Here is a 27991-nt window from a genome sequence, read left to right as displayed (position 1 = left end):
AACTATATGATTTCACAAAAGATTTGTTTAAAAATAGTATCTGGCAATATTTAAACTGTCACACCGCCGACTCAAACCTCACAGGTCTAACACCTGAAGTGCATTGTTTTCTGACATACACAGAGAGTTAAGTCCAGAATTTTCCCTTGTGGATTTGCTAGAATATTAGTTCGGCTAATAGATAAACTCCCCCCCTATAAAAGGTCCTATGGTGTAGAACGCATGGGAACCCATGAGTTAAACACAGTTCAACCGGTTTCTTTGCTACCAGACTTTTTCAAGGGCTTCAATTAAACAGACAGATGTGTTCGTTTATTTCCCAAGAGAAGGCTGAGTATGCAGTGTTTAAGTTGGAATCCTGTTTTGTATGGGGAGACCTTTCAGAATTAATATTCTGCTGTGCTTACTTTGGGAAATGCTGGTTTGGTTGATCCTTTTCTTTAGTGGAGGAGATGCTCCCACCATTGGATTTTTACTCTTGTTCTTTTTGTCTGAAATACTAGCCCCAGGCAACCACTTGGCTGGCTTCCCACATAGCTCTTGGGCTTTACTCACAGGTTACTTTCTCAGAGAGGCTTTTTCTGACCACCTTTTGAAAATTCAAGTACCCTCCTAAACATCCCCCAGGCTTCTTCCCAGTTTATTTTCCAATAGAGCACCTTCTAGCTTTTATTGTGGTGGTGGTGATTATCTCTGTCTCCCTCCCAGGTAGAAGGGAAGCTCCTTAAAGGCAGGGACCTTCACATCATCACATTCCAGGGACATTTCTCAGCTTTCATCTTACTTGGCCTCCCGGAAGAGTTTGACACCATTGAATGCTCTGTCAATTGTGAAAATATTTTCACAGTTTTAAGTATCATCTACAAGCTGGTAACTCCCAAGTCATGTCCATAGCCCAGATCCCGGCCTTTCATTGTTAATGTCGGAGCTCATCAGGGCAGGATAAGCTATGCTGTGTTTAATTTTAGTAACAAAATGAAAGGTTTTTTTTTTTCCTCACTCCTACAGAATCCTCTACTATTGCTCCCGGTTAGGCAGCCCTAAGGGGGCTTGGATCTCGCCTCCAATAAGTGGCTGATTGTTTGGGGCTTCCTGCACTGTGGGGTTCCCCTATCATCTAGAAGATCAGAGTCCCTCACTTCTAGCCACATGGAGAAGAGAAAAAAAAAACATACAAGATTCCTGTCTATTTTATGTTTGGGTTTGGAAGTGGTGGATCTTACTTTTGGCTACATTTGCTTCTCCAGAACGTAGCCCTATGTGTCACCTTGTAACAGGGGGCTGGGAAATGCAGTTTAGCTGGGATCCCGGGGAGAGGAGACCAAGGTATTGATGAGATGTACCAACTCCATTAGGAAGAGAAAGAAGCAGTACCACAAATTTTATAAATTCTCTAAGTCTGTCCTGATAGAACCCTCCCTACTGTTTATTTTGGAAATGTATTATTGGCAGTTTTAAAAAATTTAATATTAATTCCAGTATAGTTAGCATAGTGTTGTATTAGTTTCAAATGTACAATGTAGTGATTTAACACTTGATACATCACCTGGTGCTTATCAGGACAAGAGTACCTCTCAGTTCCCATCATCTATTTCCCTCATCCCCCCACCCACCTCCCCTCTGGTAAAAGTTTGTTCATGATAGTTAAGAGTCTATTTCTTGGTTTGTCTCTCCCTCTTTTCCCTTGCTTGTTTGTTTTGTTTCTTAATTCCCACATGTGGTTGAAATCAACTGGTATCTTTCTTTCTCTAAATTATTTCTCTTACTTTCTAGCTCCATCCATGTCATTGGAAATGATAAGATTTTCGTCTTTTTATGGCTAAATAATATTCCATTATATATATTACATCTTCTATATCCATTCAGCAATCGATGGACACTTGGGCTGCTTACATAACTTGGCTATTGTAATTAATGCTGCAATGAACATCAGGGTGCATGTATCCCTTTGAATTACTGTTTTTGTATTTTTTTTCAGTAAATAGCCAGTAATGTGATTGCTGGATCATAGGGTAGTTCTTTTTTTAACTTTTTGAGGAAACTCCATACGGTTTTCTAGAGAGGCCATACCAGTTTGCATCCCCACTAAGAGTGTAAGAACGTTCCTTTTTCTCCACATCTTCATCAACACTTGTTGTTTCTTGTGTTTTTGATTTTAGTTATTCTGACAGGTGATACTGGTGGTTTTTGATATGGAGAAGTGATGTGTATTAGGTGTTTGGAAAATGAAATGTGCACCAGTACAAGAAAATTTTCAGCTGACTCATATCTCCTGCAGAATATGGCCATGTTAAGATGAACATATCTATGCTATAAAAAGCACAATGTTCTCCAATAAGACTAATATGAGGATGTTCAGGTTCATTTTTTTTAAAAACTTCTAGAGTCCTTTTAAAGATATTTTTCATTTTGGTTTAGTAACAACAACTAATCTTACTGATCTGATTAATCAATTTCATATGAATTAGTAAGCATATGCATTCTTAAAACCCACATGAAGATAGTTAACAGTCAAAATTGTACTGATGTAAAGAGTTTAAACAAGCCTATAGTAAAGAGACAAAAGCTTTGACCATAAGAATGGACAAGTCTGGATTCAAGGTTGTTCAATTGCTAACTTGATGGGTGATCTTGGCCAAGTATTTAACTACTGTAAGGCTACGCTTCCTCATTTATAAAATTGGTATACTATAATAGATAATATAATACATATATAATACCTACAAAATATTGTCATATTATATGAGTTAACACATATAAAACTCCTGTTAGATACTAAATGCCCAATTCTTAGCCATTAAATAACCCTTATTGACTTTAACATTTTCTCCTAAATTATACTTATTAAGACTTTAACATTTTATTATCCTTGCTTATTACAACCTTAGTTACAAACCAAAGACATTTGGGTGGTTAAAGGCTTACCATTAGACGAAAACTTTGCTTTGAATGATTCTGGTGTCATTTCCACCATGCTTCTTTCCCTAAGAGACACCATGATTTTCTGAGTTTAAGCACTAAATGGCAGGTTGAATCATATGAAGAATACTCTTTCTTCTGGCACTGATTTCGTGTGCAAATCAGTGATTCAAGCAACCTAGGTTTCTCCATGAATTGGCTTTTAAATAACGAACAACAATCATCTGTTTACTACTTAGGGACCCTGAGGGAAACTTGAAGATGAAATACTTCCACATGTATTTGCTATTTAATAGTCAGATATAAACCCTTTTAAAGGTCACTGTGGTTAGAGAAGATGGAAGTGATTTTTTTGGCAAATTAAGTTTCCATTGCTTGAGTTCAGCTCTTGCAGATTTAAGAGTGACCATGCTGGATGGTTTTGCATTCTACTCCTTCCTTCCTTCTGGCAGCAGTCATAGTCACCTCTTTGCTCATCTTGCTGGGCCAGCAATGAGATTGCCAGAGCCAAAGGAGGATGCAGTTCTCCTATGTGGAGCTCTATTAAGTAGAAAGTTTAAAAAGCAGTTGGGATTTTCTTGGTTTTCTTGTTACTAAAGGCTTTCCTACCAGGAATGGGGTGATACCAATGTAATCAAGATAGTCCTTAAATTTACAGCTACATTTTCTGTTATTTTGGCAAAAATTTGACGGATATGCACCACGAGACAATTTTTGAGTTGTTTTCCTTCCTTCCTTCCCTCCTTCTGTCCTTCCTTCTCTCATGTTTTTTTTTTTTTAAGATTATTTATTTATTTGTTCATAGAGACACACACACACACAGAGGGGCAGAGACACAGGTAGAGGGAGAAGCAGGCACCATGCAGAGAGCCTGACTTACTCATCCAGGGTCTCCAGGATCATGCCCTAGGCTGCAGGCTACGCTAAACCGCTGCGCTACTGGGGCTGCGCCCTTCTCTCATGTTTTTATGTTTTTTAAAAGAGAGATCATCTGAAGCTTATTCTTAGAGCATAGTGACGCTAAGCAAAATGTAGGGACTCCTAGTGGCAAATAAGGTCTTGAAGACTATCAAACATAGTCACATAAATTTTCTGTTACCTCTTTTACGTAAAGCTTTTGTATTGGTCTCCGCAGGACATCCAGGCTTCCCCTGATCTTCACTTCTGACTACCTGAGCTGTTTATTAGTTCTGCTTTAAGCAAGAACACACAACCTTAGCTCTGAATTCTGGGTCTCCCCCTAAAAGTATTGTAATTTCCCTGTCTCTCCCACTGGACCATAAACTGGCTAAAGACAAGGAGTGTGTCTCCTATATCCCTGACCCCCTGCATGTTACTCATAAGAGGAGCCCAATAACTGCTTGTTCAACTATTGAACAGAATTGAATATAGAAGAGATCATCAAGGAATATTGCTTAGGTTGCAGCTAGGGAAGGTTCTGAGCTTGATCTGCTGGCCAGGCTGGTTTGAAGGCCAGCTTCACTTATTATGGTGAGGAGAATTGCCAATTTGTTCCAGGATCTGCAGACAAACCTGTAACCTCTGGCTTGTCCTGTTCTAAACTTGCATTTAAAAAATCCAGGCCTTTTCTAACCTTAAGAGAAAACCAGGTCAGTATAGCCTCTCAGAAGTCAACAATGATTTCTAGGAGCATATATTGGAAGAAAATCCATAGCCCAGCTGCCTTGCTAATAAGCACATTCTCTCCTCTCTCATGCTTGCTACTGATATATAAAGCACTTGGTGTGTAACTGCTATGGCATGAGCTCTCCATTTCCTCACAAATAGGTGGATATGTGACTTTCACACTAATGACTACCACGTGGTATAATAAAAACCCATCAGCATGAAATATAGCATTTTTAGAAGGCTCTCCTGCATCAGTGAAGCCCATTTATGCTGCTGAAAATGTTTTTATCTGTCTGCTTTGATGTGGGAAATGGGTGTCATTAGTAGGACATGCATAAATTGAATAGATAAAGCCGAACTTCATGCGTGTGTTTTTATGCTGCCTGCAAAGCTACATACATGCGGTTATATGAATGAATGGATGCCACCTGCCAAGGCCCTGAAAAACACTCAGAGCTGTTACAGGGAAGGAGGCAGAAGGTCTGAGGGATAGTTCATGTGCTCATCCTTTCCTTTTTCTTCTTTGCATTTGATTTTCAGAGGTATCTTAATAGATGGGAGGAGTTCACATATTTGTGAATTAAAGTGGCCCTGTTATACTTCTCACTTAAGGGCAGCAGAAGAGGTGAGAAAAGTTGAGAGTTTGAGAGGGCAGTTGTTGTGAGCAAAGTCCCCCAGGCTTCGCAGAGCAATGTGATTTTGAGGTCAGATGTGTTTTGAGCCCCATTGTGAAGTATGTTCGCCTGCAGGCATTACAAATCTTAGAAAATGGCACTAGTAAGTGCTTCATTATCCAGCGGGAAACTCGGCCAGCTGCCACCAGGAACATCTGTATCTGATTGTCAAAGAAAGAGAGAGGAAATAGTTTTGTCTCCGTCATATTGCTCCTAAATCCCAATCAAACTCAAGAAACGGCAACTGAGTGATGCTTGAATAGTGCCTGTGTGAAAATGAAGTGCAAACGAAGAGCGCATTAAAAAATACATTCCTAGTGGATTGCAAAAATCACTGAACAGTACCCAAGACTCCCAAAGAAAATAAAGAAGAGCCCCTTAGAATGTCCTGCAATGTACCTTGTACCTTATAATTTACTTTGGCATTTTTTTGGTTTAACATTTCATGTAAAGCAGAGAAGATCATCCTTAGAAGCGCTTCTACTTTACTTTAAAAATGACTGGCTACCTCCACTTCAGGGAGTTTTGAAATAGTCATAATAATCATGTTCTTTAGCCTTCATTTTGAAATGATTGTAGATTCATATGCAGTTGTAAGAGATAATACAGGGAGATCCCATAGAGTCTTTATGTGGTCTGTCCCACTAGCGATGTCTTACAAAACTGTACAACAATATCACATCCAGGATATTGACATTGATACAGTCACGATACAGAACATTTTCATCTCCGCAAGGATTGTTCATGTTACCCCTTTATAGCCACACCCACACCTCTCAACCCTCATCCATTCCTTAACCCCTGGTAACTACTAATCTGTTGTTTCTATAATTTTGTAATTTCAAGAATGTTACATAAATGGAATCATACAGTAGGTAACCTTTTGCAATGGGCTTTTTTCACTTAGCAAAATTCTCCAGAGATTTATCCAGATTGTTGTGTGTCTCAGTAATTGTTTCTTTTACTTCCTTAGTAGTGTCCCACAGTATTAATGTACCAACTTGTTTAACCATTCACTCATTGAAGGAGATCTAGGCTTTTTCCATTTTGGGGCTATTACAAATAAACCTGCTATAAATACCCAGTTTTTATTTTTCTGGGATAAATGCTCTGGAGTGCAATTGCTAGGTCATATGGTAGTTGTATATTTAGTGTTTCAGAAAACTCCCAAAGTGTTTTGCAGAGAGACTGTACCATTTTACATTCCCACGAGCAATGTGGGAGTGATCTAGTTTCTCCACATCCTCACCAGCATTTCGTGTTTTCATTTTTTAAAGACATTCTAATAGGTTTATAGTGTGGTATCTCATTGTGATTTTAATTTGCATTTTAATAATGGTTAATGATATGGAACATCTTTTCATGTGCTTATTTGACATCTGTATGTTTCCTTGGGTCAAATGTCCCTTCATGTCTTTTGTCCGCATTTTAAGTGGAATGTTTACCTTTTTACTGTTGAGATTGAGACGTTTATTATATATACTAGATATTATTCCTTTGTGAGATAAGTGGTTTGCAAATATTTTGACCCACTCTTAGCTTCTCTTTTCAACCATTTCACATGAACTTTTATAGAACCAGAGCTTTAAATTTTAACAGTATCCAATTTATTATTCTTTTGATTTTATGGATTATGCTTTTGCAATTAAGTCTAAAAACTGTCTAGTTTGAGATCCTAAAGATTGTCTCCAACATTTTTTTCTAAAACTGTATAGTTTTATGTTTTAAATTTAGGTCCATGAACTGTTTTGAGTTAATTTTGAGTATGAGGTATGTGGTTTAAGTCAGGTTCATTTATTTTGCCTATGGAAATCTAGTTGCTCCAGCGCTATTTGTTGAAAAGCTTTCTTCCTCCATTGAAATGCTTTTGTACTTTTGTCAAAAATCAGTTGGGCATATTTGTGTGGATCTATTCTGAGTTCTCTATTCTGCTTCATTGATCCATGCATTTTTCCCTCCCCCAATACCACACAGTCTTGATTATCTCAGCTATAATAAGCCTTGAATTTGGTAGAATGATTTCTCCCACTTTATTCTTCTTTTCAAAATTGTTTTAACTATTCTAGGGACTATGCCTTTTCATGTAAATTTTAGAATATTTCTATTGATGTCTACAGAAAAAAAATCCCCCTCGGCTTTTGATAGATACTGTAGATAGATCTATCAATTTGAGGGGAATTGACATATTTAGTATGTTTTCTTTCAAATCACAATAGAATATGTCTCTTCATTTATTTAAATCTTTGACTTCTTTCATCAGCATTGTGTAATTTTCAGCATATGAATCCCAGATATGTTTTCTTAGATTTACAGTTAAGTATTTAATTTTTGGAGCAATTATAAATAGTAATGCATTTTTTAAATTTTGGTGTCTTTATTTGTTAGTACATGGAAATACAATTGATTCTTAGTATGTTTATTTTGTAAAAATCTTGCAGTGTTAATGAACTCATTAGTTGTAGGAGTGTTGGTTTTTATTTTTTTTAATAGATTCCTTGGGATTTTCTTTTTCTTTTTTTTAAAGATTTTATTAATTTGTTCATAAGAAACACAGAGAGAGGCAAAGACGTAGTCAGAGGGAGATGCAGGCTCCCTGCAGAAAGCCTGATGCGGGACTGGATCCCAGGACCCTGGGATCACACCTGAGCCAAAGGCAGATGCTCAACTGCTGAGCCACCCAGGCGTCCCACCTTGGGATTTTCTATGTAAATAATCATGTTATCTATAAACAAAGTTCTATTTTTCCAAGAGTTTTGATCATGAATGAGTGTTGAATTTTGTCAAATTCTTTTTCTACATCACTTGATATAATAATGTAATTTTTTTCTTCTTTGGCCTGTTAAAAGAATGGGTGAATGTTATAAAGGTACTTGGAATTTGTTTTAATCAGGTATAGGTAAAACACACAAACATGGAAATGACTGTCATGAAAGAAGACATTTGTTCTATTCACAGATCCCTAGAAACAGGGGCATGGCCTACCATGATGGGAGGGGCACAGGAGGAAGGCTGATGGTTAGTCAGGAGACATAGGGAGTGAGGAGAAAACTTAGGCAAGAGTCTTAATTGTGATTTTCATGGGGATAAATGGGCAAAGCAGGGAAAGGAAGCTAAGCAGGTTTAGGATTTAGGCTATTTTGAATAATTTCAGTGGGCTCTTGGGTCTAGAAGCTGTCTCCAGTTGGTTGGTACCTGACCCTGTGGGTGATTAGGGGAGAGAAATAGTGGCCCAGAGTTTAAGAGTCTGATAAAGGAGGCAGTTGTGGGTATGGGTCCCGGATTGGTTAGTTTGCATATGAAAGGAGTGCTCTCTGAGGAGTCATTTGCTTTCTCTAAGAATCAAACAAGAGGCAGTTCCTTCCTCATCAGGAAGTCCCCACATGTCCCCACATATCAAGGTATCAAAAAAGAAACTATAAAACATAGTTAATCACTCAATTAATTGATTTTTAAATACTGAACCATCCTGAGGATAAACCCCACTTTTGATCATAGTGATGTAGGAAAGATGTTGGGGTTTTAAGCCAATGGCCAAGAAAGAATTCTTGAGGCACTTTTGGTGCAAAAAAGTGGTTTTCTTATAGCATGGTGACAGGATCCATGGGCTGAAAGAGTTATACAGGGTTCATGAGGAGTGGCCCATTATACACTTTCAAGCTGGGAGGGCGTTAGGGATAGTGTCTCTAAGGAATTTGTTTCATTGATTTTATTTTTTTCTATTTTCAATGCAATTGATTTCTGCTCTTTATTATGTCCTTTCTTCTTCTTGATTTGGCTTTAGTTTGCTCTTCTCTTTCTACAGTCTTAGGTGAGGGCTTTAATTTATTGATTCAAGATATTTCCTTTTTGTATATATGTATTTAGTGCTATAAATTTCCCTGTCAGCACTGCTTTAGCTGTGTTTCACAAGTTTTGATACATTGTATTTTCATTTCCCTTCAGTTTCATGCATTTATAAATTTCCCTTGAGGCTTCTTCTTTGACCCATCCGTGAATTATTTAAACATATGTTCTTTAGTTTCCAAGTGCTTGGAAATTTTCCTATTATCTTTCTGTTATTAATTTCCCGTTCAATTCCATATGGACAGAGAATATACTCTGTATGGTTTCACTTCTTTTAAGATTGTTGAGGTTTTTTTTATATCTCAGTGGGTCTGTCCTGATATATGTTCTATGGTTACTTAAAAAGTCAGTGTATTCTGCTGATAATGGACAGAATGTGATATTTACACATATCAGTTAGATTCTATTTATTAATGGCATTATTGAATTCTTTTATATGCTTAATGACTTTCTGTCTAAAAGTCTGTCAATTGTCGAAAGAGAGATGTTGAATTTGCATTTGTGGCTAATTCTTCTTTCAGTTCCATCAGTGTTTACTTCATATATGTTGCAGCCTACATAGCTATATTTGAAGTGAGTTTCTTATAGACAGCATATACAGACACACACACACACACACACACACACACAGCATGTTTTCTAATTCACTCTGCCAATCTTTTAATTGATGTTTTCATTTAAATGAGTTATTGATTTTGTTAGCACTTAAGTCTACCATTTTACTTTCTCTTTTCTGTTTGTTCTCTGTCTTGCATTCTATTTTCTCTTTTTCTCCTTTCACTGGGTTACTTATACTTTTGCTAGTATTCTATTTTTATTTATCTGTGGTGTTATTGAGTATATCTCATTGTATAGCTTTGCTCTCGATATAGTATGATACATTTATAACATCAGCCTTTTGATGTCAATATTTTATCAAGTGAACTATAGAAATTTTATTTTCTTTTATATCTTTTTTCCTCCCTAACTTACAATTGTTTTAAATATTTCCCCTACATACATTTTGAACCATGTTAGACGGGGTCATGATTTTTCCTTCAATTTAGAAAACTTTAGAAGAGAAGAAAAGCCTGTCATATTTACCTGTATGTTTGGTTGTTTTGTGTTCTTTCTTCCTTCCTTCCTTCCTGTTGACCCAAGGTTTTTGCATCATTTCCTTTCTGTTGAAGAGTACTTTCTTAAACCATTCTTTTAGGATAGGTGTGCTGTCATCAAGTTTGCTTGGTTTTCCTTCACCTGAGAATTTCTTGATTTCCCCCATGTTCCTGAGGCTGTTTTCATTGGGTATAGAATTGTAGGTTTATAGTTCATTCAGCACCTAAAGAATATCATGCCACTTCCATCTGGTGTCAATGGTTTCTAATGAGAAATCCACTGTCATTTCATTTGGTTTTCTGCTATAAGCAAGATACTGTTTTTCTCTGGCTACCCTCAATATTCTGACTTTAGTTTTCAAAAATATAGTTATGATGTGTATTGGCATCAATTTATAGTTCCTTTAAAAACTATTTTCCCTGTATGCTCAGACCTATTTCTTATTACTCCATCACTCTCTTGGTCACAGGCTCGCCCTCCATTTATCTTAAATCAGTGGTATTCTACTTTTCACATCCTCGATATCAGATCCTTATCTTAATAACACCTTAGATGCTTTAATAGCTATCTCATAATAGAAGAACATGGTACATGGATGAGAATAGCCTTACTCTGAATATTCAGAGAGCAAAAAGGGAATCCTGGACATGAGTGAGTGGAGCTCAGATTTATAGGTCAGTTGTTAAGCCAGTATTCCAGGTAGCAGGGATTTAGAGGTAACACTCTTTGTATGTGGAGTAGAATGCCTTGAGGACTAATTTGGAAGATGTGCTTGCCATCATAATTATGTGCTGAACTGAAGAACTGCAAGGTATGCACTGATGTTTTAGTGAAGAATTAAAGACACTAAACAAATCATTACTTGATTGCCATTGTCTGTGTCCCCACTACCCTGTAAATGCCATATCTGTATTATTTGCTACTGTATCACCAGCATCAAGCAGGCCATTGAGGAATACTTACTAAGCCCAATTTTAAAAACGTGATCCCATTTGGAAAGGAAAGAAGGAAGAAAAAGAAGGAAATGAAGGGAAAGGAGAGGAAGGGAAGAAGGAAACAGTGCTTGGATGACCTTAGTGCTATCCATTTGCACTCTTGGTCTTTCCTCTACTTAGGCACATGGTAGGATCCCACTTACTGACCCCTTAGAGGTCAGGCACGTGATTGGTATGTAACATATGACAGATGAAGCATGTCACTTTCTGGTGGCCTAACTTAAGAGCTAAGGTGTGATTCTTTTAGCTATGGCAAGAAGCACTGTTCCAGATGGGGGAGGCTGCATCTCTGGCTGAGAGCAAATCAAGCTTGGCTCCCTGCCAACCCACCAAGGACATTCTATTCTGTGTGAGCAAGAAATAAATCTTTATAGTTTTAAATGATAAAAAGCAGGGGTTGTGTGCTATTATAATATAATGTAGTTTATCCTGAATGATAGAAAATAGCAGGAGTATGTCTTCAGCAGTGGGAATACACATGATTTTTCTTTTTTCTTTCTCATATTTTTCAATTTTATAGTTTTTCCAAAAATTTTTAAATCTATTTTTGATTTTTCTAGAACAGGTATTATTTTTGTTGTAGGAAAATAACCTCAGGGACAAATTTTATGATTTGTATGTTTACAATTTGAAGTAAATGTTTTATTTTTATTGGCAGATGCATGAAACATACAGAAATTAACATCATTTTCTTGAACCTAGGGTATATTTTATTTATTTATTTATTTATTTATTTATTTATTTATTTATTTATTACCTAGGGTATATTTTAGCACATACTCCCTAGTGACCAAAAATTCTAATAGTGTGTTACACTGTCATTGTATCCTGGCCTGCCATCATGAGATGGGTCTGCTCTAGCCACTAAGAAATGCATTTCCATTGGGTAGTGAATCCCTCGGGGTCTTAAGAGACATCTCCCCTTTATCTGTGGTTTGCTTCCCCTGTATCTGTCTTTTGCTAATGATACCAGGCAACACCAGCACCCATGCTAGCATTGCTTTTAAGAGGGTTGTGTTTGCTAATTTTTCCTTCCTTCATCTTTCCCTTGTAACACACACACACACACACACACACACTCCTTTATTAATAGTATGGGCAGGCTCATTTGAGAATGCCAGAACATTTGCACGTTGTCTTTATTAGACAAGAGTGCTTTTCATTTGAATTTTTTAGAGAGACCTGAAGAAAAGTGACCTTGTTTCTACTCTGGCCCAAACCCAGACCTCTGAGGCACAGGATTTTACATGCGCGTATCTGTACTTAGTTGCTGGCTGACCTGGATGAGATCAATAAAATCCCATGCCTTCAAGCTGGCAGACTGGAAACCAGGGCCAACCTAGAGAGAACTGACTGGGTCTCAGCCCTGTGTCTTTTCTCTCAACCTCCCTGACGCAAATAGAAGCAGTTCTGATGTCTTTGATGATTGAGTTTTCCATAGACTAAAACTAACAGTCTCAAGACATTTTTAAAAGGCTAATATTTTCTTTGAGATTCTACCGACTGTCTCTAGAGTATTATTTCGAGTTTTTTTCCACTTTACTAACCTAGAAATGTATAACACAATAGACTCTCAATAGAAATAACAACCCTGTTATTGGTTCTGTTAGAAAAGGATAGTAAAGCCCTGGCTTTATAGATAAACCCTTTAAAGTACTCATCTCTTCTTCTAGAGTCCTTCAGAACCCACACTTAGTGGGGAAAAATGAGTTATATTTCTGAATAAAAAGTTCAAAAGGACCAAAAAGAGTGAGGTTAGTGTTTAGCACTTATGTTGAGGAAAAACTTTGGGGAATGATCTTTTTTTTTTTTTTAAAGGCATTGAAGAATTTTTAGATCCCAAACTACCTAAAAGAGAAAAGATAGCCTTATCAAAAACTTTAATGTATCTAAAATCAGATTTGGAATGGTGAGAGATTATGACACATGTACAAACTAGTATAAACAGCCTCTCTACCCTTCCTAGTGGTTTCATTAGGTTTTTAAAAATAAAATAAAAAATATATACTCTCCAAAACAAGGCCTTTTTTTTTTTAAGATTTTATTTATTCATTCATGAGAGACACAGAGAGAGAGGCCGAGACAAAGACAGAGAGAGAAGCAGGCTCCATGCAGGGAGCCCGACGTGGGACTCGATCCCAGGTCTCCAGGATCATGCCCTGGCGCTAAACCACTGAGCCACCTGGGACAAGGACTTTTAATCAAATTATCTGGTTTATCTTCAAAATATGCAATTCCTTTGTAGTCTGTAAAATGTCTAGATAGAGGCAAAAATCATTTTTAAGTTTAAAATGTCAGTCCTTATGTATAGTTCATGTACTTATATTGGTAACTAGGTCTTAGGATGGAAGATGGCCAGGGATCCTGTAGACTCACAGGGCTCTGAAAAAAAATTAATAACCCTCTTGCCTTGTTACTAAAAAAGAGCCAGGCAAGGCATTTCATACACCCTCAGGGATCAGCCTGCTGCCTGAACTGTTAGCTCAGGCAGCTAGGCTCCTTCTGCTTTCATCTCTTCTTGCTTACATTTTATAAAGATGTTTGTTGCAATGAAATTGATGGGCAGCACACTTGGCAATTCAAATTGCATTAGGTGTTCCTTCGTTTTTAATTCCATTAACCAAGATGAAGGCAACGCAATCTGTGGAAGCCCTCCATCAAGAATTCGAGTCCTGTTGCTGTGGGACTAGCTCAGACTTCATGGTCCAGGGCTCTTACTTTGTGGATAATTAGCATAGAGAACAGCTTCTCGGTTTTTCTAAAAAATGAGCTTGTGCCCTGATCTGGATTCTAAAATTGGAAGCATTTGAAAGATGCTCTCATTTTCTGATATATACAAAATATATTGATCTGCAGAAAAGGAGGTGCAATTTCCTTAGTTAGGGAAACCAGCTAGCCCATCAATCAACAAGTGTCTCTTCCCTGGACCCTACTGTGTGGGTCCCAGAATGAAAGAGGGAGCTAGCTCTAGAATTTGTCGCCAGCAAAGAGATGGAGAGAGCTCCATCTCTTCAGATCCTTTGAAATCAATTTCTAATCCCTTCCTATGCCCAGAAAGTTCAGCTGCTGTCATGATGATGCCAGCAGAGATAGTTGTAGCTGGCGGGCAGATTATGAGGGTAGAAGAGTGAGTACACGCTCAGGCCTTGTGGGAACTGACACTTTGGTTACCTGACACGTGGATGAATTCCGACTCCCTCACTATCTGGGTCATGCACCCTCCTGAGCCACGTCAAAGGTCATATCATTGTGATTTGGGAAAGACAGAGATGGCACCTACGCACAATTTTTTAAGTAATGGAGTCAAAGGGGGGTTGAAAGGAGGCAAGGGGAATAGAGGAAACATTAACAGCTGGGAAGGTTGCATGCTTGCTTGCTTTCTTACTATTAGCTAGTGCTTCAATCAGAGAGAAGAAACCGTTCTCCTCGGTGTTACGGTCGTGTGGGTCCAATCCAATCTGGAACATATGCTAACCAGTGTGCATTTCTCTCTTTCTGCCCCAGGACAGCTTTCCTGCCCGCTTCGGAGGAGTCCATTTTGTCAACCAACCTTGGTACATCCATGCCCTGTACACGCTCATCAAGCCATTCCTTAAAGACAAGACCAGGAAGCGGGTAATGAAAACACCCAATGGGGGTGTGTGGAGGAACAAAGACCCTACCCTCCTCTCCACCTCTCTGCCTCCCTTCCCTCCCTTTCTGTCTCCCATTCTCCTTATTTTGCACTGTGGGCTTTCTCTGCTTCTCTGCACTCCCTGAGCGTTTGAGCCTCAGCTGGAGTTTGCAAATGGCCTGGTTTTAATCAATAATTTAGTAGAACGGGGTTATTTTCAGAGTGCCAGTGACAAACCAAAGGAAACTTTGAAGGCATGCAAATACCAGATGCCCATTTTACTGTAAATGCTCTAGGGAGATATGGGGTCAAGCAGCTTCCCGTTCATGGCATATTTTAATAGCCAGCATTTTGTCCTGCAAATGTATTATCGTGATGAAGAATGTTTACCATTTGTTTTTCTTCCCCACGGCTCTTGGGTCATGGCTGCCAGCTCCATCACCTTTGAGGCTGGGAAAGCATTCTTCAAGAAATAATAATGCTCTTAGGAAGAAGGCTTTTAAAGTCTTAATTGCATCAGCTGATGACATTTGGGAGGCCAGCACCTTCCATCAGGGCCCGGGGTTTTTCATGGCATTCTGATTAGCTGAGAGACTGAACGTTGTTCCACCACTCCCTGAATCTCAGTCTCCTCGTTTAGAAGACGGGGAGACTAACACCCACATCTCTGAGCTGTTGGGTAATTTAAAGAGGCAACATCTGCAAGCAGGTAGTACAATGCTACTCATGTGGTAGAGACTCAGTGACTCATTTTCTTTACCATTTAGCTGCCTTTCTTTCAAACTTTTTGATTTCAGTTACCTGCAGGGTCAAGTGTCCCACCTCTCAAGGGAATCTGACTAGGATCATTCTTAACAACAACAACAAACTACCCAACAGCTCAGTGATCTGGGTGTTAGTTACATATGCCCCCATAGCCAGGGGATCCCATGCTGGAGAAGAGTCTGAGTATGCAGGGGGGAATGATGATGTCAGCCCCTTCACCCCCGCACACACACTATGTGGTATCCCTAACTCCTAAACCTCAGATACTTCTAGATCCTCAGGAAACATTGCAGCAGGGCATGGCAGGGGTAATTCTCTTGTCCCCTAACAAGGGTGGAACTGAGAACTAAAACCCATCACCCTAAGGAGGCAGAGACATTTGGAAGCATTTTGCAATCTGTTGAATACTTGGGGCAGTGCTAAGGACAGAGAAGTGTCTGAGACTGTTCCCAATATGGCTTCAGGCTTCCCAGTGGCTGCATCTTCTACTCAGAAAGGAGCTAGTGAAATTCCTCCCACAAAGCAGTTGATAGTTGCTGCTGTGCCATACAAGGGAGTTTCTGGAGCTCTGGGCACCAAACAGAATCGGATAGGTGAAGAGTCCAGTCTCCTATCTGCTGAGTCCTTTCATCCCACAGCACCCCAGGAGAGAGGGCAAATTTCCACAGCACTGCTTATCCTTTAAAAACTGGAGATGTTGGCTGTCAGTGAGAATGCAAACTGGTGCAGCCACTCTGGAAAACAGTAAAGAGGTTCCTCAAAAAGTTGAGAATAGAGCTACTTTAAGACCCAGCAATTGCCCTACTAGGTATTTACACCAGAGGCTACTAAAATACTGATTCAAAGGGACACATGCACCCCAATGTTTATAACAGCATTATCAACAATACCTAAATTATGGAAAGAGCCCAAATGTCCATTGATTGATGAATGGATAAAGAAGATGTAGTTTCTGTATATGTTGTGCCTGAGATTGCAAATCCGAGAAACCACCGAGGAGCCCACACCAATGCAAACACACCAGGGTTTATTCAAACACACCAGGGTTTATTTACAAGCTCGAGCTTGGGTCCAAGTATACCCGACAGCAGAGCAGGGACTTGGGCCCTGAGACTAAGAGGCGTAGCAGCTTAATATGGGCCAGTGGCCAATGGGACACGCAGAAAGCTGCACAGTCGTGTCAGTCCACACACAGGTGGCCGATTGAATTACATTTAACCCTAAAGTATCCATTTGAACTGGCCTATCACTGAGCCAATTTCCGATTAGGATGTGCCCAGCGGCTTGACTAGGGTGGGGCAGTGCCCTAAGCAATAAGCAGGTCATGTGGGGGCAATACAGGAGGTGGCAGGTGCAGCACAAAATGGAGTTAGTCCTGCTCTGCTTGTCCAGGGGTAGGGGATTTTTGTCAAATTTCCTGGGTCCCACAGTATATACAGTGGAATATTACTCAGCCATCAAGAAGAATGAACTCTTGCCATTTATAATGACATGGATGGAGCTGGAGTATATTATGCTAAGCCAAATAAGTCAATCAGAGAAAGATGCATACATTATGAATTCACTCAAATGTGGAATTTAAGGAACAAAACAGATAGACATGGGGGAAAAAGAGAGAGGCAAACCATAAAACAGACTCTTAACTATAGAAAACAAACTGAGGGTTGCTGGAGGGGAGAGGGGTAAGGGATGATGGGTGATGGGTATCAAGCAGGGCGCTTGTGATGAGCACTGGGGTGTTATATGTAAGTGATGAATCACTGAATTCTATTCTGGAAACTAATATTACACTATATGTTAACTAACTGAAATTTAGATAAAAACTTGCAACAGAAAAAATAAATATCACAAATAAAATTGATAGTACAAATTTTTTTTTTTAAAAAAAGAACTGGATGTATTGGCAAGTGGGTACAAATATTTGCTCTAAACACCAGGGCTAATATTTATCTCCAGCTTTTCCATGCTTCAAATACTACAGTTTCTCCTGAAAGGTGCTTTGCAAAAGCCAGAACACATACATTTCTTCAAAAGCAATAATTCTAATTAAAATTGAGATCCAATGTCAGAAAATATAGTTTTCTGAAGTGCTACAGTATTCTTCTGAAGAATTTTAGCATTTAGCTTCTTGTTCCTTTCCTTTATAAATGATGGCATTACATCATAAGTTAAAATCAATACAATGGAACAACATAGTAAGTGTATGCTTCTATTACATAGTGTATTATAATATATAGTATATAGCATAATTGATACAATTTTATGGTATATTATTATACTATATTTGTTATTATTATTTTTAAAGATTTTATTTATTTATTTGAGAGAGAGTGAGCAAGCATGAGTAGGGTGGAGGTGCAGAGGGAGAGGAAAAAGCAGACTCTCCACTGAGCAGGGACCCCACATGGGACTTGATCCCAGGACCCCGGGATCATGGCCTGAGCTGAAGGCAGACACTTAACTGGCTGAGCCACCCAGGTGCCCCTATTTTTAAGTATTTTTAAAAATCACATTTACATTGCATAGTGGTGTGTATATGTATAATCACTAGTCCTTCACTTGGGTGTAACTTCTGTGAGTTGAGCCTGCAACAGGAAGAAGTGTGGGAACTGATATCATTCCACAGATGGACTTTAAATAGATTTTCAGAAGTCAATTCCTAAATTGTAGGAAATGGTATAATTATTGACTTATGGCTTAACCATTTTGTGGATTTGTCTAAAAATAATTGTAATTTGGGGATGTTTTCTCCCCTGTTTGGCCAGTTTCCATCACCATCCATTAGGTGTTTAGAACATGCAAACTTATTTGGGTGTTAGCCCTCAATCCAGCCATAAATGAAAGATAGTTGTAAAAATCTTCCTAAATTCTCAGGCCATGGTTTTCAGTTCCACTATGAATCAGTGGGGTTTTTATCTTGTGCCCATATCACCCTGGGAGCTGGGAATGTATTAAAAGAGTAAGAAAACATCATCCCTTTTCCTGAGTGTTCTTTTCTTCCTGTGGGCAAGTAAGATGTAAATGAACAAATCAGAAGAATTAGAAGTCAGCAAATAGTAGTTAATTGGGGGCAGCAGGGAGGAGACCCAGAGAGTGCAGGTGTCTCTGAGAAAGATTAAGGAAAAGGCTTGGCAAAGGCCTGGAAAGGATGGGGAGATGGAGGAGGTACAGAGGGCAGAAAGCCCTTGAGGGGGGTGTTAGCCACAGAATAATGTGGGGATGCATGTGGAACATGATTGTGAGTTTGCTTGGTCTACATCACTACCCTTTTTATCAGCAGGGATAATTAGGAGATTACTATATGTGTAAAATTGGGCCATGGCCAAATAATACCCAATTTGTTCATAAACTTCATTTTTTAAGGACTATTAATTCAGCCCCTTTTCTTAGCAGTAAATTAACATTTTATGAAGATTAAGCTGCAGACACAAAATTGAATGCCTCTTTAAACACCATGATCACCAGCAGCGCATCCAATTTGTCATTGCTAAATTGTGTATTAGGCTAAATAGTTGCTCGTATGTTTTGGATTTTTTGTTGATAATTATTTTTTCCTTTCCAGATTTTCCTGCACGGAAACAACTTAAACAGCCTTCACCAGCTAATCCACCCTGAATTTTTGCCCTCGGAATTTGGAGGAACCCTTCCTCCTTATGACATGGGAACTTGGGCTCGGACATTACTTGGTCCAGACTACAGTGACGAGAATGACTATACTCACACTTCCTACAATGCAATGCACGTGAAACACACATCCTCCAATCTGGAGAGAGAATGCTCACCCAAGCCAATGAAGAGGTAAGACCTGCGTTATCACAGCCTCTTAGTCAGAGGTCAATAAGCATTTTTGATTTGGGTCCATTGTAGGTTAAGTAATTGAAGACCTTGATGTGCACAGAACTTGAATAAAATAAATTGCAATACATTCTCAGCTGATTGCACTAGAATTGAAAGCAAATGGGGCTTGGCTGGCCCAGAAATGGACTTGTCCCTGTTGTATTAAAGAAAGAGTCAAAGACTGGACCTCGCTCATGTCATGATTACAGTGCTAGTCTCTAGGGAATCTGAGTTAACACACACAGAATGAAATGTTGGGCCTTTGAGATACCCTGGATTGAAAAAGCAACTTGCCAGAAACATTCCTATCATCCATGCATTTAGAACTATTTATTGAGCATTTACTTGCCTATAGGCACTGATAGGCCCTGGGAACACACATGAAAATAAGACATCAAAAGAACAGAGAAGTATGGCTCAGGAAAAATCTGTCAAGTAAGACTTTTGTCAACATATTTATAAAGTGAGTGACATTGGAGCTAGGTTCTGAAGGATTAAAATCAACAACCCAGGCTTAAAAAGGAGGAGAAGGCATTCTAGGCAGAGGGCACAGACAGAGGCATGGAGGCTTCAGAGGGATGGGTAACTCTGGTGTGGCAAACAGGTGCTCAAGAATTGTGCGATGGGAGTGGATGTGGAATGAAATTCTAAAGATTGTTGCATCTGGGTGTGAAGTATATTGTATACTGGATGTAATGGAGTGCCATGAAGGAGGGTTTTAAAAACTGATATACAAAGAACCTATGAGCGCTTTCTCATTGTAAAAATTAAAAACCTATTTTTAAGGTTATAATCCCCTTCAGCTACTACCCTCAATCCTAACCCCAATTCCTCCTTTTTAAAAAATTATATATATATATATATATTTTTTTATTGGAGTTCAATTTGCCAACATATAGAATAACACCCAGTGCTCATCCCACCAAGTGCCCCCCTCAGTGCCCGTCACCCAGTCACCCCTAACCCCCGCCCATCTCCCTTCCCACCACCCCTTGTTCATTTCCCAGAGTTAGGAGGCTCTCATGTTCTGTCTCCCTCTCTGATATTTCCTACTCATTTTTTCTTCTTTCCCCTTTATTCCCTTTCACTATTTTTTATATGCCCCAAATGAATGAGACCATATAATGTTTGTCCTTCTCCGATTGACTTATTTCACTCAGCATAACACTCTCCAGTTGCATCCGCGTCGAAGCAAATGGTGGGTATTTGTCGTTTCTAATGGCTGAGGAATATTCCATTGTATACATAGACCACATCTTCTGTATCCATTCATCTTTCGATGGACACCGAGGCTCCTTCCACAGTTTGGCTATTGTGGACATTGTTGCTATAAACATCGGGGTACAGGTGTCCCGGCGTTTCACTGCATCTGTATCTTTTAACCCCAATTCCTCCTAATGACAACCACTGTTATCAGACGAGGGTGGACCCTTCCATTCCATTTTCCATATATTACACGCATCTATCCACACCCATAGAAAATATTGTATATTGTGTATTAGTTTGCTAGAGCTGCTGCAACAAGGTACCACAGACTGGGTGACTCAAGCAATAGAAATGGGCTTTCTCACAATTCTGGAGGCCAGAAGTCTAAGACCAAAGCGTTGGCAGGTGTTTTATAAGACCTCTTTCCTTGGCTTGCAGATGCCTGCCATCTCCCTGTGTTTTCACATGGAATCTGTGTGTCTGTGCCCTAGTATCTTCTTACAATACCAGTCATGATGGATTAGGACCTACCCTAAAGACTTTGTTTTACCTGAATTACCTCTTTTAAAGTGACTATCCTCAAATATAATCACATTTGGAGGTATTGGGGGTTGGTGCTTCAACATATGAATCTGGGGGGCAGGGCACAGTTTATCCCATAATTTAGTATTATGTACATCCTTCCATGCCAGTCAATCTAGACGCATCTCATACTTTTCATGCTTCATGGTATTCCAATATATGAATATATCACAGTTTAGTATTTCCCTATTGATGGGCATTTAGCTTATTTCTGAGTTTTTTTCTATATTCCAAATGAAGAGACTCAGTGAAAGTCCTTGATATACCACCTTTGTTCTCACAGGAAGTTCCTTGGGTAAACTTGGAGCCATGTAGTTGCTGGGGCAGAGGGTGTGCATTTTAAATTTAGCCCATGCTGCCTAGGGGCCTTCCAAAAACACCATACTAATGGATACTCCCATCAGCATGTGTGTGTAGCTGGGAATACTGCATTCACATGTCTGGTGAAGCCTCTCTGCTGAGACTGGAGGGATTTGGAAATTCAGTTGTTCACTAGATTAACAGCCTACATTCTCTAGGAAGTGTTGGTCATGGGGTTAAGAGGCTGGCTTTGTGTCTCTATAGTGAAGGGACTGACCTGACTGATATAGGTGAGATTGTCCCACCCAAGTTCTGACCTACTCTCAGTCCAGGCTCCAGCACAGTAATGATAATAATATAACAACTCACACTACTGACACTGCTCTGAGCCCTTTACCTGCATTAACTTTCTAAATCCTCACCATAAGTGTATAAGAAAGGTATTATCATTATTTCTATTTCACAAATGAGGAAATTGAGACACAGAGAGGTTAAGCAACTGCTCAAGGTCACCCAGAGAGTGAATGGTCAAGTTGGGATTCAGAGCTGGGCAACCCCACTCCATGTTCCATGATCCTGTCCTCTTTAAGATATAGCATATGGGGGATCCCTGGGTGGCGCAGCGGTTTGGCACCTGCCTTTGGCCCAGGGCGCGATCCTGGAGACCCGGGATCGAATCCCACATCAGGCTCCCGGTGCATGGAGCCTGCTTCTCCCTCTGCCTATGTCTCTGCCTCTCTCTCTCTCTCTCTGTGACTATCATAAATAAATTTTAAAAAAAAAATTTAAAAATTAAAAAAAAAGATATAGCATATGGTCTTCTTTTCCTCACACTTTCTATCCTCACTTCTGGTGCCAGTCTTCTCTCTCCAATCCCTCCATGGGCAGGAACAGTGACACTTCCTGTGGTTTGTCCCTACCTTATCTCTATAGACTTAAATAAAGTCATCATACCCTCATGTTTGTTGGAATATCTAAAGTCAAGAGGCATAAAATAGGAACTTGCCACTCTTCCTCCAGATGGTCAGTTACAGAGTTATAGCTCTTTTGGGTGACTAGACATGTCATGACTCTAAGTTCTGCCTCTGAATTGATGTTGAGGATCAGAGGAGATGATAGCCTCCATTATTAAATAGTGCATTCTGGAAGATAAAGACTAAAAAAAAAAGATTTATTTATTTATTCATAAGAGATACATAGAGAGAGGCAAAGGGCATGCTCCCTGCAGGAAGCCTGATGTGGGACTCGATCCCAGGACTTCAGGATCATGACCTGAGCTGAAGGCAGACGTCAACCACTGAGACATCCAGGTGCCCTGGATAAAGTCTTTGTATAACATTCATTCACCTTATACCCTCTTCAAGATTTGAAATCAATGTATGGCACATAATAGACACACAACAGACACCCTATACATACTCTATCTGAATGAATTAAGGTTGAATGAAAGCTGCTACCTCTGAAACCCACCCTTAGTGCAGTTATTCAATTGCTCCAACCAAACTGTTAGCTCCCAGATGGAGAAAGCTAATTTCTCCTGACTTTCATAGATCCTGACTTATAGGATCTTATAGCCTGGTAAGGGAGATAAGATTTGCCCACAAATAACTATAATATAATGGAGAATGGAAGAGGTACTATAAAGGAGGTGTAAGAACCTGCTCAATACTCTAAGGAAACATTCACTAAATTTCAACCAGGAAGACCCTTAGAGAAGTCTTCTTGGACAAAGGCAGATTTTGGAAAAGGTAAGATGTTGAAGTCAAAATCCAAGACTATGCCAGGGAAGCTTGGTAATTGTGTACACATCTCATTACCCAACCAAGGCCATCAAGGTGTCCTGCTCATTCTTGCTTTCATTGGTGGTGGCATCCTTGGGCCATTGCTTGGGGATTTTATTTATTTATTTATTTATTTATTTATTTATTTATGTTAGTGGGAGAGGGGCAGAGGGAGAGAGAAATACAAGCAGACTTTGTGCTCAGCGTAGACCCTGATGCGGGGCTTGAACTCACAACCCTGAGATCGCGACCTGAGCCAAAATGAAGAGTGGGTTGCTAAACCGAGTGCACCACCCAGGTGCCCCATTGCTTGGGGATTTTAGGCAGCAACAGGATGGGCAGTGAGGAAACTGGTACCAGCAATGATGCAGCAAGGAGGTATCACCCCAGCTGTGGGACTATGCCTGTTGTCAAGTGCTTCAGTGATGGAGATCTGTGGTGACTGAGAAAATTATAGACAGAACAGCCACCATTCCTACTATCTCTGAGCCCTCGGAACCCATTGGGAGCTGGGGAAATGAAAAACAGAACTGGAGATCTTAAAGGTCATCTCTTCGAGCTTCCCACCTGATGTGGTGTCTGTTTTCCAGCCTGGGTTGTCAGCCATCCTCAGTTTGCATTGTCCAGAGATGGGCAGGCAGCTAATGGGGCAGCATGTTCCCTAGAGCATGGCTTTAGAAAGTACTTCCTTGGTCTGAGTCAGATGACCTGGGTCTGTCCTGTGGGATAATGTTCCACCTTCCAATGGGTAGACACTGCCTAGAGTCCCAATCCCTGTCACCATAGTTCCCACCAGCCTTCAGATCCATTTGGGGTCAAGTGGGCTTTTGTGGATTATCCTTGGAACATAGTCACTATTTATAATGTGACCTCTGATTTCCAAGTAGCTCAGAACAACACTTTTTAGCACGTGTAGAGTAAAATCCAAGATGTATAAAATTCTCAGTGGGGGATTAGTGGTTCTAACAAGCTCTTTTCTTCTTTCAGATAAATATGATTCAACCTTTAAGCAGAAAAACTTTAATAAATTATTAGTTTGGATGGAAATTTTCCTAAATAGATTATTTCAGTATCGGTCTGTTCTTTAAAAAAATGATGCTTTTATGGGCTTTTGAGTGTGTGGCATTCTCTGCTCCGATACTAAATGACCCTGAACTTTGTATTTTTACCTTCTTGTTTCTATTTTTTATTTTGCAATTTAGTCTATTTCCTTGCTTCTAGGCCATCAGTTGTCACTTTCTGTTCCTGGAACTATGTATGTCGGAAGCACTCTGTTACCTCCTATCTAATTTACTAGTGGACTATGTTTTAGTCTTGGAAAGTAGGTAGCCCAATTTAATAAAACTGTCCAACAAGTAACAGTAAATAGACTTTGTAATAGTAATGATGATTTTGGCTGCAAATAAGATAAAACTCCAATTGGACTGCTTTAAACAATACGGACAATTGATTAGTTCATGTAATAAGATGTCGCAGAGTGAGGTGACTGTAGAATTATGAGTTCCAGTAGCTCAGTGGTGGCACCTGTGACCCAGACTCCTGCCCCTGAGTACTGTATGATGAAGACTTCTTAGGCAGGAGTGTACCCCTGATTCACACGGGCAGATACATCCAAACCCGAGAGGTTTTTTGCCACCTAAGAAGGAGGAGAGGATGACGTGGGGTCGAGACCCAGCAGTCTTGCTTCAGGTTTGGGGGTGCAGGCCTGATGCTTTTGCTTCATGAGCAAGTGCATGATCTTTTCATCAGTGCACAGATTTTGTGATATCTTTTTCAATTATTAAGCTTGTTTAATTGCTTTCTGGTTCTAGCCTTAATCTCTTTTTTTTTAATTTTTAAAAATTTTTTAAAATTTATTTATGATAGTCACAGAGAGAGAGAGAGAGAGAGAGAGAGAGAGGGAGGCAGAGACATAGGCAGAGGGAGAAGCAGGCTCCATGCACCGGGAGCTCGATGTGGGATTCGATCCCGGGTCTCCAGGATCGCGCCCTGGGCCAAAGGCAGGCGCTAAACCACTGCGCCACCCAGGGATCCCTAGCCTTAATCTCTAAATGGCTATAGATATTATTTAAAAGGCATATATACAGACACACACATACACAGAAAAACATACTCTCTTGAACTACTGGAGGATGATTAGTCATTTTTGGAGAAGTTATGCTTAAAAATACATATATGTATATATTATAAATGTGTACATATACTTAGACATTTATATATTCTATATAATGTATATATGTATATATACATGTGTATATGTGTATATGTTGGAATATATACAGATATGTATATGTACACACACACACACATATATATAAAAGATATATATATTAAAGATTACTGGTAAAAAACCTCATGGACATGTTGTCCTAAGACCTGGATTCTGAGTGAGTAACTGGGGCCTTTTCCTGGAGCTAGAGCCATCCAAGTGCAGATTGCCCTGCAGACAGGGTGGTTTGGATCTCAAAGAAATAGAAAGCTTTCCTGGCATTTCTGGGCAAAAGTGAGAGTGCTCTGCAAAGCCAGGCTCTCTGCCATGTGAAACCAGCATCTTGGCCAGCAAGGGAGCATCTGGTTTTCTAGACCTAAGGTGTGGTCGCCCTGGCGGAGGGGCTGGATGCTATTCTGGACCAAACAGGATTGGCATAGAAAGGAGAAGGGGAATGGACCAGATCAAAACACTTTCCCTTCCAGGGCCAAAAGGCAGGAGGCCTCTGCCAGGGCAACCAGGAGAGGAAGCTTATATTTTCTACCATCTTCTTGTAGATCTTGAGTAGATTCCTCTGGTCTGTATCACTGCAGACAGCTTTTTTTTTTTTTTTTTTAAGATTTTATTTATTTACTCATGACACACACACAGAGAGAGAGAGAGAGAGAGAGAGAGAGAGGCAGAGACACAGGCAGAGGAAGAAGCAGGCTCTATGCAGGGAGCCCGACATGGGACTTGATCCCCTGTCTCCAGGATCACACCCTGGACTGAAAGCAGTGCTAAACTTCTGAGCCACCCGGGCTGCCCCTGATTGCAGGATAAGCAACCTCCATGAAAACTGTATATAAAATACTAAAATTATATCTAAACATGAATTTTATTATTCCCCTTATCATCAGGATTTAGAACCAGAGGAGATCCTTAGAGGTCACCTAGGGATCATCAGAATCTCTGCTACCAAGGACCTTTTCTTTTGCCCCCCACAAGGTATATATACAAGTTCTTGAGAGAACATCGTATTTATTAAGTAATTACAAGCTCATGTTGCCATAATGTAATCAGCATTATTTCATGGAATGATCCTAAGGTCTTTATTTTTAATAAAAACAAAGTTACTCACTATTTAATTTAAATTTTAGTGTCATAAATGGTAAATTCTGTTAAGTTTTGTGCCTTATAAACACTAATATAAAAATATCTGCCCATCCCCTTGCGCATTACTGGCTTATGTGAAGTACCTGGGACTAATGCTCAAGCCCCCTGACACTGAGTCCAGGGATTTTCTGTATAGCCTTGCAGCTAGCTTCTTCTAAACGCATAGTGTCTTGCCCATGGCAGATGTTCCATACATATTCGATAGTTTGTAGTTTAAAAAGTATAAATGGTGCACAGATATGCCCTTTTTTTCATTAGTGCTTAGATTTAAAAAATTTCTTTCTTCCTCTAATTATCATAGTCAAGGTCCTGAGAAGTCTCGCAGCGTAAAAAAACTGTGTCACCAAAGCTATTTTATCATAGGAATCTTTCTGAACACTTGTCTCCCAGAGACGAGGGTAGGTAATCACTGCACCAGTGTCGGAAATGGAAAATCAGGAAACTCATGGGAGATCCTGAAGACGCACGTGGTCTGAACCTTGGCTGACAATTTTCATCTTCATTGTTTCCTGGAGGTCACCTCACATGTGCTCCGGTGTACCTATCTGCACAAGGAAATGGAGTATTATCTTTTCTAAGGTAGGATGTGGTACTATAGTCTCATTGGCTCATTAATTTTTCAAAGAAGATTCGAGTCAGCACTGAAAGAGAAAGTCCAAGCCTGGTGGTAGTGCAGCCATGGCTCCTTTTCAGAAGGAAAAGTACCAGAGCAGAATACCACATTTTACTTCCCTTGGGCAGCAGGTGAGCTTCATGGAGTCATCACTACATCCCAACACCCAGGCCCAGTGGAGTCGGTCTGAGGAAATGCAGAGCCAGAATGACTTTGACGAAGCACAGAAAGGTGTTCTAACTTGCAGAGTCCAGGGCCCGGAGCAAAGGCCATGCCCACCCTGCCCATGTCCCTCCGACAAATATTTACCAAGCACCTCCTCTGTGCAGACCATGGGCCCCAGTCTTTCATGGAATCACAAGACCAGTGTCAGCATTACTCACTCAGTAGCAGGGATCCCTGGGTGGCTCAACAGTTTGACACCTGCCTTTAGCCCGGGGTCTGATCCTGGAGACCCGGGATCGAGTCCCATGTCGGGCTCCCTGTATGGAGCCTGTTTCTCCCTCTGTCTGTGTCTCTCATGAATAAATAAAGTCTTTTTAAAAAATAGCAACATCGCACCACTCATGCACATGAGCACAGTCGTAACATTTCAGTTGTTAATTCTGTACCGACTTTCTAAGATGGCCTGACATAGAGATGACTCAGGTGGCTTCACTATGTATTTACATTTAAAGATGTTTGTCTTCAGGCTTTTGGGTTTTGCTGTTTAGCCATGTGATAATAGTGTTCATAGAGTCAAAACAGTCACGTCTCTTGAAATTTCCAGAAATGC

General features: G+C 39.9%; 1 protein-coding gene across 1 annotated transcript in view; it reads left to right on the top strand.

Moving 5' to 3' along the window:
- CLVS1 (clavesin 1) overlaps positions 1 to 27991 on the top strand; it is a 173972-nt gene that overhangs the window by 123764 nt on the left and 22217 nt on the right. The window contains exons 4-5 of the mRNA XM_026011919.2: positions 14660 to 14770; positions 19096 to 19331. Coding sequence (XP_025867704.1) covers positions 14660 to 14770; positions 19096 to 19331 — 347 coding nt within the window. The remainder of the gene's footprint in view (positions 1 to 14659; positions 14771 to 19095; positions 19332 to 27991) is intronic.

Source organism: Vulpes vulpes, chromosome 13 (assembly GCF_048418805.1).
Source record: "Vulpes vulpes isolate BD-2025 chromosome 13, VulVul3, whole genome shotgun sequence".
Taxonomy (NCBI): domain Eukaryota; kingdom Metazoa; phylum Chordata; class Mammalia; order Carnivora; family Canidae; genus Vulpes; species Vulpes vulpes.
Note: the sequence above shows the minus strand (reverse complement) of the source record. Positions and strands in the feature narration are given on the sequence as shown.